This window comes from Ochlerotatus camptorhynchus, unplaced genomic scaffold (assembly GCF_037179485.1).
Source record: "Ochlerotatus camptorhynchus isolate MF236.1 unplaced genomic scaffold, CSIRO-AGI_Acam_v1.1 ptg000205l, whole genome shotgun sequence".
In the NCBI taxonomy this organism is placed as follows: Eukaryota; Metazoa; Arthropoda; class Insecta; order Diptera; family Culicidae; genus Ochlerotatus; species Ochlerotatus camptorhynchus.
In genome coordinates, this window is record NW_027040695.1 from 625440 (window position 1) to 638168 (window position 12729).

A 12729-nucleotide genomic window follows, 5' to 3' on the forward strand; every position below is an offset into this window, starting at 1 on the left:
CGAAAATTGATTTCTTTATAGCAATTCTGGAAAAAAAATCACGCATCAAACTTCCCCAGCACAAGCGCACGAAAGGCAGCGGTGGCTGGTGACACTTATACACCGCTTGTCAGCTGTCAATCAAAATTTTTCGTACTCAAACATATAGACTCACGCCTTGCTTTTAGGAGGCCTACCATTTTCACGATTCGATACAATCCGGTAACAACCGTTTGTTGCTATTTTAAATATTTTAATTATTCACGCAATAACTTTCCGCTTTTAACTCTTTCGATTCGGAGGTTTCGCTATTCGTTACGGATTTTCGATACGTTCGTTCGTGTTCAGTTATAACTTGATTATTCAGTCCGAATAACCATTCTAAATTTGCTAGATTTGCTCTGCATAATTTAACTTGATTTGATTCGGCACGAAAAATACTAAACAATCTTTACCTTTCTTTCACCCTAGGGTTACAGTGCTCTACATATTGCGATGCAATTTGGCCGGAACGACATCTTTGAACTGCTATGCAACGTCTATAGTAAGTATATCGTTTATTTTAGTTTTTTTTATCTTCTGTATACCGGAAGTCGCCCAAGGTCGATCATTCTTCAACCAACAATCGTTCCATGTGAACATGATTCGATTAAATAAATCAATCCAAATCACTTTGTGACAAGATGGTGAAAATCGAAATCATCAAAATAGCGCTATAAATCATTACCTACAGCTCTGCGCAGGAACAATGTGAATAGAAAGACTGATTGATGGAGTCACGGATGATCGACAGCTATTCAGATGTTCAGAAAAGACCGCACAGTTGAAATTGTGAGGTCACTCGAGGTTGTAGTGGTAAAAAAAAAGAGTATGAAATCGATCGATCCAGACCCACGAGTAATTTTTTACCGAAAGTCGCACAAAACTTTCCAAGTAGAAATTTTAACCGATTGTGGAAGCGTAACGTAAAACCTACACTTTTTTTCATGTCTCGCCACAATTTTGGCGTAGCCATTGCCGCCAATTACTCGTGCAAAGTCAGACGATAAGATAAATAAATTGATCGCAGCATTTTGATTGACATGCGATAAGAAAACGGCGCGCAGCTCGTGTTATGCATCAACGGAAATGTGAGGATCCAAACACATTACATAAGTTCCTCGGTTGTCACAATATTCTCGAATAGAGCCATCCCCACACTCGCGGTATGGATAAATGACAACTGCTCAGAACGTCACTGTGGATAATTATCAAATAAAGATATCACATTTCATGGAAGCGATCATCGATGTCTCTTTTCAACAAATAAATCGTCCATTTGCAGTGACGAAACGGCCTTGTACATATCACTAGAATATTTAAATTTGTTTGATTGTTGATAATGAACCAGTTTCTCGAGAGAATTTTCGTTATCTTCGTTTCCTTCACAACCGTTTCATTGGCCATATAGGTATTTCTGAATTATGAATGAGCTTCACGCAGGGATCGGGGGGATTAGTCAAAACACTCTTATTAATAATCAATTTATTTGATTGATTCCATTTATACTGAACTGATTGATGTCTTGTTTCCTTCTTTGATTCGATCCATCTATCTTTCTATTCTAGAAGCGGACCGCGATCTGCTTGATTGGAGTGGTAAGAAACCGCTGGAATACCAGAAACAGATGACAAGTGTGTCGGCGTCCACCTACAGCAGTGAGTATGATCCGATGTTTATTGTGAACGAACGGTTCCATTCTCTTCCGTCGAAAAAACTCCTCTCACCGCTCACACGTGGCGGCACTTTTATGCGTAAGAAAAACCGCCGCCAACGGTCTTCCACTGCGACGGGAGTTGAACTGCAACGCACCCACTCAATGCTTACGATGATCACGCCGGAACAACTATCGCTTGACACTAACACCTCTTCGGCTGAGGCAATCGACCATCGCAGTAGCATGATTGCTCAGTCTCCTGACACGATGAGCCTTATTAGTGGCAGCGTTGGGAACTTACGCAGAAACGATAAATCCAATCAGAGCTTTTTTCGACGCAAGAAGACGCATCACTAACTGACCATTGCATGCCAAGCTGACGCCTTAAACAATAGTGCATTTCTAGTATTATTTGTTAATCTTATTTGAAATTATATTACTCTAGTAGCAATAGCAATGTAGGTTGTAACCAGTTTCGATTTATAATAGTTTAATTCGGCTCAATTTTTAAATCCCATCATTTTCTACATTTCTGTCATTATTTAGTTAATTCTAATCGTTAAGAGTGTGCTCAATTTGTTTGAATTCTTATGTTTGTTTATGTTTCTAGCTTTGGTATTAAATCGCAATTTAAAATACATAAACCTCTTTTAATCATCAATCCTAATCTAACTTATACCATTTATTTATTTCATATTCACTCTAACTACGACATTTTATAATTATGGCATTTCTACTAGCGTTTATTATTCTTGAATTACATCGTTCTTTTTAAATATCATTTATCATCTGTCGTGCAAATTTTATCCCGTAACAAAACTGAACGATACCGCTCCTCCCGAACAGACAGATATCACGATCATTCAGGAATTTCCCTAAAATTTCACGAGCATTTCGGAAATTAGAATATATGCCTCTTATACAAAAGATCACGTGCACTATTGTGATCCCCAATTTGGTGAAAGGTGCAGTTAATATTGTTTATAAAATGTCCTTTATTAACAGTGATATGTTTAATTATTTTCTTATGTTTAAGTTACAAGGCTAAGATTCAATTTCCGTCATACTAAGCACAACCTACACTTTTCCTCTCTTTATCGAACGGGTTTGAACTAAAAATTAAATGTATCTTTCTAAAGGTGGCTTGTAAATCTATTTTTTTTTAACTGCAAGTGCGATTCGACTCCGAAGGGGTCAATTTCCAGTAATTATGTTGTGTATATTCCATAAAAAAATTATATTGTATAAAATATTAACCTAAAATACACCCCTCGTGGAAATAAATTAATATATTGGAAGCATTTTTTTTTCCGAGGCGCTAAAGAAAAGTGGATCATATTTTAACAACTCAAACAAGTAATACACTGGAGTCGCTTTTTACGCGGGTGATACGTCCCGCGTAAAAAAAAACCGCATAAATTCCGAAATCCGCGTAAAAAAAACCGCGTAAAAAAAGCCCGTGTAAAAAAAACCGCGTAAAAAGCGACTCTAGTGTATAACGATATACCGCGTTAATTCTGAAATCCGTGTAAAAAAAACCAAAATCCGCGTAAAAAAACCCACGTAAATTCCGAAATCCGCGTAAAAAAAACCGCGTGAAAAAAACCGTGTAAAAAAACCGCGTAAAAAGCGACTCCAGTGTATATTATTTTATTATAACTTTATTACATAGACTAGTGGTTTTCAACCTTTTCTGTTCCATTCCCGTACCAAAAAAACTCGCTTACACGCACTAAGGGTAGTATGGTTGTCTAGGGGGATATTCCCCACCGGTTAAAAAACGCTGACATAGACTTTCAGCCTTTGGCTGGTTCGTCTCTTCAAAGCAATAGGGGAAATGTTGGCTTCGGCAATACTTTAACCTATTATCGTCAGGGGAGTAAACAAAGTCCTAGAGCACTCAAATTTGGCCAATAGATGCTCTCAAACACAATGTATCCACATACCTTAATTGAGCCCTCAAGGACGTTGTTCACCCCCTGACGATAATAGGTTAAAGTATTGCCAAAGCAAACATTTGCCCTATATAATGGTCAGTTGCTCTTGTTTAAGCCGGTTGTGCGTCGCAGTGTTTGTCACGCGGTTGTCCGCATAGGCAATAGCAGCTTTTGTTTCGGTGTGCTTTGTTTATTGATCGATACCTTTTGACGTCGGCGTTAAAAGCAAGGAAGTTGCTGAAAGTAAAGAACACGATTGAATTTGACTATACCAATGGATGTGCTATGCCCGCCATGGGCGAAATTGTTGGTTTTGTGGAGGCACTGGATGCAAATCCCATTGCGATGGAGGCAACGTAGTGGATCGCAGAGCAGAAGGTAGTTTTTATTAAGCTCAAATCAGAAAAAAAAATCAATGCATTATTAATTGCTACACAACCCCAAGCAATTATTTTTCCTTTAATGGGGTGGTAGGAGGTGACAGTTGGATAACAACGACAAGGTAACGGAAGAGGAAGTAGAGATGCTTGAGAAGGAAGTAGTGGAAATACACGTGACGACCCTGGAGGCCAAGGAAAACTGTGAAGAGAAAGCTAACACAAAACCGAGTAGCCGTCACTGGTGGATGATTTTTTTTAAAGAAATTGTTTTGACACTAAAATTGTTTTTTTTTTAAGAAGCCTAGTTTGATTTTTTTTGTTTATTATTCTTGAACTGTGAGGAAAAATCATTCAACTAAAAAAAATCAAGAACCCAAGTTGGTAGATTTTCAAGTACATAGGAAACGACACAGGTATTAGATTTTTAGAAGCTCATTATTATTATTATTATTATTATTATTATAGAGTTTTGGCACTTCTCAGCAAAAATGCTGGGAAATTTCACCTACCCCGGGCTGTCTTTATGCCAAGGGGGTTAGGCTCTGTGGATCTCATTCGTCAGTTGACTTACATCCTAATTTATTTGCTTCAATCGGATCAGTTATGATTCAGGAACCGCCGGATAATACAGGTTCCAAGAAAGACTGCTTTCTGAATGCTGTTAAGTTCTCTTCGTAGTTCCAACTCTTCAAGGGAACGTATAAGGGTACGGGGAACAATTCCGGTCGCCGAGATTACTACCGGAACTATACGCACATCCTCCAGGTGCCACATCTGCTTCAACTCCTCAATCGTGGTACTTCAGTATCTTGGTCGAGAGCGTTGACTGAACATTGCGATTTAACGGTACAGCGATATCGATGAGGGTTACCCTCTTCATCCTTTTGTCGTAAACCACAATGTCAGGGCGATTGGCACGAATGTGAATATCCGTAATGATCTCGCGATCCCAGTACAGTTTTATGCAACTATTTTCCAGTACCGGGTCTGGCAAGTACTTGTAGTAGGGTACGTACTGGTTCCACTGTTTCCGCAAACAGCTTCAAGTCATCCATGTAGAAGGTGTGGGTAACATTTGTGCTTCTTCCTCCACTTTTCAAACGGTAGTCATAGTTGCATTCAGGGTGCCTTCCATTCATTTTGGCTAAAAAAATGTTGTATGAAATAATGGAATAATAAGATATTATAAAAATATTTTGTTTGCAACAAAAAAATATTGTGGAGTTTGTGTTTGACACATAATACCAGCCAATGTTACTGCATGAGAGTTGCAATTAGCGATTTTGTCATATATCTTTTTTTTTTTTTTTTTTTTTTTTTTTTTTTTTTTTTTTTTTTTTTTTTTTGTAAAAGTGAAGTTTTATTTGTCAGTTTAGCATACAAAGTTTTTTTGTTTTACCGTCAATTTGCTACATCAAGATTAAAGTTCAAATCAGCTAAATCAATTCTTCCGTTACAATCGTTAACGAAGCAGATATATGTAATAAACATATTCAGAATTGCCACTCTATGTCTGTCGTTTATTCCTAATAGGGCAGGTCTTAGCAAGTCTTCGAACTCGAGTCGCCTCCATCCACCCAAGATGATTGCTATTCTCTGCTGAAGAACCGTCCAAGCCGGGCCGACGCGAGCACAAGCACAAAATTTGTGGGAGAGAGTTTCTGCTGTACGGTTGCCACAATGCGTACAGTTTTCGTCATCTACTCGCCGCATCACGAATAGCAGTTTGCGGTGCTCTATCTTCTCGTTCACCAACAAGTAAAGCTTCGTCCTCTGCGCTGAAGTAAGTTGCCTCGATGCAATGTTTCGCCATATGCGTGACCAGCCACTTGCTGGACTGTTACGTTCCACCCTTGGTAGCTCAGTTTGCTGGACGAAGTACTGGTGAATTTGATCGGTGGAGGGGTTCTGTTGGATTTGGTGGGGAATTTGGGATAAGTTTGATAGGATTTGTCTAAGGTCGGGAAGATCTATTGAGATGGCTGGGCGGGGATTATCGTGGAAAAGAAGGGATCTATAAAAAGGAAGGGATTCGATCTCTTGTAGGTGTCGGTTGATTGCGAGTGACTTACATTTCAGAGCTGGTAATTGCAGCTTCAGGCCTCCATTCTCTCTGCTGCGTGCCAGCTGCATCATTGAGACACGGGCGACAGTCCCTCTCCAGAGGAACGTACCCATTGCTGATGTGATTTTTGCCGTATGCACTCCCAACGGTGGTACTATGGACGCGAGGTACCATATCCTGGACGTTCCGAACGTGTTGAGCATGATGACCCTTTGGTGCAGCGTCAGCGTGCGCAGAGAATGCAGCCACATTTGTTGTGCGAACTTCCCCACTAGCGCATTCCAGTTCATCGTTGTCATCAGTCGTATTGAATTTGCGAAAACAACACCCAGAATTTTAACTACATTGACTGTTTGTAGCCACTGAGTGTTGATTCTGTTGCCTTCGCAAAGGCCAACATCGACGGCAACAGTTTTCCGCAAATTTAATTTTGCGCCAGCAGCTCTCTCGAAACGAGTGAACAGCCTATTTATCTCATCGATTTGCCTGGTTGATGTGACGATCACACTGATGTCGTCCGCATACGCCACTAGCAGATCATTCCCGCACACTCTTTCGAGTCTGCACACTAGTGGATGCAGGTAAAGAACGAAGAGATGCATTGATAGCGGATCCCCTTGCCGTACAGAGCGTTGAATTTCGAACGGACGAGAAAGGTGCCCATTGATCAACAGCCGAGAGGTGGACCAGCTGGCGATTCGCGAGAGTAGAGCGATGAGATCCTGGTTGAAGCCGAGCGAGCGCATGGTTTCGAAGAGAAAAGAGTGCCGGACCCGATCGAAAGCGTGATCGAGATCAAAGCTGATTAACTTCCCGGCACGGCGGTGGTGGCGGAGATGTGCTATCCGGTCCTTGAGAGCAAGAGTGGCTTGAAATATGTTGTGCTCTGAGTTGGAGCATTTCTGCCCGTCGCTCAAGACGTGGTGCTCTCTCATCACTTGCTCGAGTCTGGTTTTGAGAATGCGGGAGAAGAGCTTGTAGTCGCTGTTGAGCAGCGAGATCGGACGATATGAACGGGCTGTGTCGTCGCCGCCTCTCTTCTTAACCAGCACGATGATGCCATCGACAAACGCTGGAGGAAGATTACCGCTGAGTGCTTCATTCAGCAACAGATTCAACTCTCGGTGGATGACGTCGAACATGCGGTGGTAGAACTCTCTCGGAATACCATCGCAGCCGGGAGATTTTCGTGGGGCGCTCGCTTTTATTGCAGACCAGATTTCTGCCGTCGTAATGTCGTCCGTGCAGGCTTCATTCGATGGGTCGTTGGGTGGGATAACACTCTCGCAGACGAAACTGTTCTCATTCTCTTCTGTTTCCTCCTCCGAGTACAGCGTCGAGAAGTAGTCCATCATATGCGTCTCGATCGCTCGTGGCTCTGCTACCGTTTCGTCTTGCTCTGTCTGCAGCTGCGTGATGACGGTTCTCTTCCTTCGCCTCTCCCCCAATTGGAATATTGACATGGGTTCTCCCGCCACATGTGTTTCATTCATTCGCATGAACGTGTAGGAAAATCTCCGTTGAAGTGCTAGCATTTCACCTTTCAACCGGTTTATGGTGGTTATCATTTCAGGGTGCTGGTAGTACCCGTCGTAGGCTAACCGAAGCTCGCTGTAGAGATACTGATGTTCACTGTGGAATTCATCGAAGACGGCTCGAGATTTCCACTTGAAAAAGCATTTGATCTTGGGCTTAGCGAACAAAATCCACCATTCGATCCAGGAGCCATAGTTTCTGCGCTGCCGGGTCCAATATTGCCACTGGTATTGGAACTCGGCAACGTTCTCGTCACTCAGAAGATAGGGCCGAAGGGACCAAAATCCACGGCCATGCTCTTGACCAAGATGGGGGAGACAAAGTCGGAGTACCAGCGCTTTGTGGTCGGTAAATGAGCAGACGTGTGCATGTGCTGCTCGCAGGTGATCGCGCAAATCACTGCTGACGTAGATACGATCGAGTCGCGACTGTGCGTTACGGCAGACGTACGTGAAACCTGGATCACGCGGACACAGTTTCTCCCATACGTCGTGGAGCTGCAGTTGCTGGACGGCTGTTTTGAGGGCGGGACTAGTGTTTGGGCTGCTAGAATCACTTGTTCGAAGCACGCAATTGAAATCGCCGGCCAGAATGACATGCGTGGTACGATGGCGGAGATAGTAGGCAAGCGTCCCATTGAAAAAGTTCTCCCGAGCTGCACGTAGCGAAGAGCCGGAGGGAGCGTAAACATTACAGATCGTTGTGTCTTGCACTCTCAGCGCAAGCAGTCGGCCGTCCAAGCTTCTCTCGATGTGAGTGGCCTGGATGTGTTCCTTCAGGGCAATAGCTGTTCCCCTTCTCGTATGGTCCACATTGAAGAAAACGACGTAGCCAGGCAAGGAGAGCTGCTCGTTCTCTACTTCTTGTAAACACACGATATCGAGGCTATGGCTGTTTATGAAGCTTCGGAGCGCGTTCAGTTTCGTGGGGTTCGTGATGGTGCCGATGTTGATGGACGAGATGTTGTACGACGTGAGAGCCATTTATAAGCGATTGTCCTCGTCCCTCTCGTCGTCGTCGTCATCCCGGCGGGGTTTTTTGCCGGCTGGTTTTCCTCGGCTTCGTCTACTGCTCGTGGAAGCGGAGGATTCATCGGTTTCGTTCCCGTTGCCGCTTCTGCTCTGCGATCGCAGCGCATTTTCTGGCTTTTTGAACACGTCATCCAAAGCCACGACAGCTTGTGGTGGTGTTAGGAACGAACTTGACACATTGTGCGTTCGTTGTACTTGCGCAGACCCTGCTGCAGGCTGGCTGCGTGTGTGTGTTTTCGGGCCTGAGAATTCACTCTGGCTCTTCGGCAGTTCGGGGAAAACGTCTGACTCTAACGATGGCGGAGTAGTGGATTTTTGACCGACTAGTTTCGTGTTTGGTGGTTTCGCACCAGCTTTTTTGGGTTGCTGACCGGCTGTTGACCTATTGGCCTGTCCAGTTTGCTTCGTGACATTCGCGTAGCTTTTCTGGTACAGTAGCTTTTTGTTCTGGACACATGATATGCCAGTGTGCGCTTGCTCTTTGCAGTGGCGGCAGGATTGCAGCTGTCCCTTGTAAACAACGAACGCTTGCTCTCCATCGACGGTGACCCACGAGTCAATGTTCCGCTTCACTAGCATACGAGCAGACCATATGCCGAGCGGTATGCCTTCACATTCGTTACTCTCACCCCACGATACCTCGTGAACTGAGATCACTTCCCCGAACGCACTTAGGAAACTAAAGACCTTCTCTTCAGACACATATTCGGGAAGGTCGTAAACCCGCACTTCAACACTACCATCTTCCAACGTGATCCGAAGCTTGTGTTTCTTCCCCTCACACTCCACTTCATGCTTCCCGTCATGTTCGTCAACGACTTTTTGTGCCAGCGTCAAGTCACTGACTTTGACGAAGGCACATGCTCCACCTCTGTGGCACTGAAGTCTTTTAATGTCTTCCCTATTTAGACCGAGAACCGAACGACAAAAACCATAGAGTTTTTCGACCGACGGCTTGACGGAGAACTGCGAATAGTCAATCTTAAAAGTGTTTTCTCGCCTCATCGCGAAACACTTTTGCACGCGACGCGGCGCAGCGGATAGAAGGGTATCCAAAACGTAAATGCTTCACTAGTGATAAGCGCAATCGAGAAAAACGTCTGCACGTCTCAGAAGCTGAGCGATAACTGAATATTGTGGAGTTTGTGTTTGACACATAATACCAGCCAATGTTACTGCATGAGAGTTGCAATTAGCGATTTTGTCATATATCTCACTCACTCTTCGTTCTTCACTCTTCGCGAAGAGGCGATCAGAAAATCGCTCATTATGGCTCTGTCAAAGCTAAATTTGCAGGTTTTATGTGTCAAACACAAACTTTAAAATCTTTTCTTTTTCCTTACACATACAAAATACCATCATAATATCTTATTATTCCATAATTTTCTAAAACATTTTTTTAGTCAAAATGAATGGAAGGCACCCTGGTTGCATTGATTGAGTGCTCTGCTGAGGGGGTTCATCGCAAGGCAGAACCATAGTGGTAAAGGTATCGCCTTGGAAAATCCCCCTTCTTATGCTGAGAGTTCTGGACCGTAACACCACTGCTCCGTCAGTAACGTGGAGAGATGTGCTCCACATTCCCAATGCGTGCTGCATAAGCCTGATGACTCCATCGTCCACCTTGTACAACTGCAGTACCTTGAGAAGGTACGCATGCGGTACTGAGTCGTACGCCTTCTTGTAGTCGATGTACGCCATGCTCAGGTTTCTCTTTTTCTGGCTCGCCTGACCGACAATAACTGCATCGATGATGACCTGATCTTTGCAGCCTTGAGTGTTTTGCCGGCAGCCCTTCTGCCCCATAACGTTGTTTACATTGCAATGGTTCTGTATCTTCCGATTTATTACTGATGAGAGCACTTTGTACAGGCTCGAGAAACATGTTATTGGCCTGTACTTGGCTGGATTAGCCGTGTTTTGGTCCTTGGGAAGAAGATAGGTTACCCCTCTGGTAATGAATTCTGGTAGCTGTTGGGGGTTTTCTAGTACCATATTGAAGCATTCCGCCATCCGCCCATGGATTGAGGTGAACTTTTTATACCAGAAGTTATGCACAAAATTTGGTCCTGGTGCAGCCCAATTCCAGGTATACCGGGTAGCCTCCCGAATATCCTGAGCGGTTACAATGACCGTGGGCATACTTACAATTCCATTACTCCTATACTCTTCCTCTGCCAACCACATCCCATCACTGTTATGTTGAGCAGGATTCTCCCACAGATCGGCCCAAAACTGTGTTACATCGCCAATCTCCGGGAGTCCTTCACTATAGTCGGTTTTGTTGTTACGGATGTGGTTGTAGAACTTCCTTTCGTTAGTGCTGAACATTCGATTTTCCTTCTTCCGCTTCGAACTTTCTCCATAACGTCGCATCCGTTTAGCAAGAGCACTCAACCGCTGTACATGGGTGTTGAGCACCTCAGTAATATCGGCTACAGTGAGGTCATGGAGCTCTGCGGGCTTGACAATTTCAGCAACGTGACGAGCTAGCCTCGATGATCGGTTTCCCCTCTTGTACTGTGTCAACCGACCAATCTTAGTCCGAAGTGCGACGATTCGGCCCTCCAGGCGTCGCATCCATGCGGGTTTTTGTGCGTTGGGACGTGTACGACTTTCGCCGTTTCCTTGCGGGTACGTCCGCAATCCCAACGTTTGTACCACGGCCATAGCTGCACAGTACACTATGAGCTGCAGGTCCTCAAGGTTCTCAGCGGCTTCCAAGTGCTGTGGCAAAATATTCTCGTTGAGAATGCTTACTGCACTCGTTAGTCGGTAGGAATACTGCAGTTGGAACTGTGTAGCCGCTGCGTCCATTCGAAAAGCTAGCTCATCCCGTAGTTGCTGTCGTTGCTGGTCTACTACTTGTCCAGCTGCCTTTGGCGGCCTGCTAAAGTGAGCGATTGACGCCGGTCAACCACAGCATCATTAGCAGGTGCAGCATTGCCTTGGTGTTGTTTATTGCAGCCTGTTCGGTCTCGCGTGTGAGTTACGGGCTGAGCCCGTTGACTGAAGGGCCGCTCTTGCACCTCATCTTCCTCCAGCCGCTGGCCGCTCGCTCTGTCCCCCGTCCTAGGACCAGCTCCAGTAGGGGTCCCTCCTCGGGCGATTGCATTGGTCTTAATCTTCTTGTTCTCAACTCCATGTTGGTGTTGCTTCTTTCCCGGAAGCTACGGGTTTGTAAATGGCATTTCCTCCATTACAGTGCTAAATAGCTAGGTTATCGCGCCCTTCCTCGCCATTATTATTATTATAATTAGTATTATAAATTCATTTATTATGCGTCACTTAAAAAATTCCACAATATTGGATTCCTTTTAAAAGTTTCTTTCATTTAACTTCTAGATTGCATTTATGTTACGTATATATACGATGGAAATCTATTGTTTAACCCATCTTCCACTGGTCGGTAGTTTTTTTTCTCTCCAAAAAGCTTTAAACATCATAATTTCTAAAAACCTTGGCTGCTGATTTTTCAACTACTCAAAATCTATCGGTATTGAACGCCTCAAACTTTTCTGATATCGGTTCATTGTAAAAAAGGTACAACAGTTTGATTTTTGATCACTATATATTTAAAAAAAAATATATCAGAATATGCTTGATTTGAGTGTATTTGAAGCTTTTTTGAGAAAAAAGAAAGTGGCCATCGTTGATTTGAAACCTCTACTTCATTTTGGTCTTTGACAACCAAGTCTAACTTCTAAGTTCATAGAAAAGGCGACAAGAAATATATAGGCAACTACCGTACAATCACTTCACTGTGCGCCATCTCTATACTATTTGAACTAGTTGTTATGGAACCATTGGTTTCTCACTGTACGCAGTATCTCCTTAAAGACCAACACGACCAATCGATCAACGACAACCAACCTGATTTGTTTCACATCGAACGTTACGGATAGCCTAGCGGAACGTTACCAGACTAACGCTATCTACACTGATTTGTCAATAGCATTCGACAAGATCAATCACGCCATCGTCATAACTAAACTACAGGGTGCGTGACGAATTTTTGCAGTAAATTTCAAATAGTAATTTCTCATGCTTGCGGATCATGATTTAGATATATTTGGCAGCACTGAATTGCTCATACTGTTAGGTG

At 43.7% G+C, this 12729-nt stretch overlaps 1 protein-coding gene across 1 annotated transcript in view; it reads left to right on the plus strand.

The window, feature by feature from the left end:
• Nucleotides 1–455: 455 nt before the first annotated feature.
• LOC135703028 (uncharacterized) overlaps nt 456–12729 on the plus strand; it is a 32872-nt gene continuing 20598 nt past the window's right edge. The window contains exons 1-2 of the mRNA XM_065224128.1: nt 456–523; nt 1587–1676. Coding sequence (XP_065080200.1) covers nt 475–523; nt 1587–1676 — 139 coding nt within the window. The 5' untranslated portion in view covers nt 456–474. The remainder of the gene's footprint in view (nt 524–1586; nt 1677–12729) is intronic.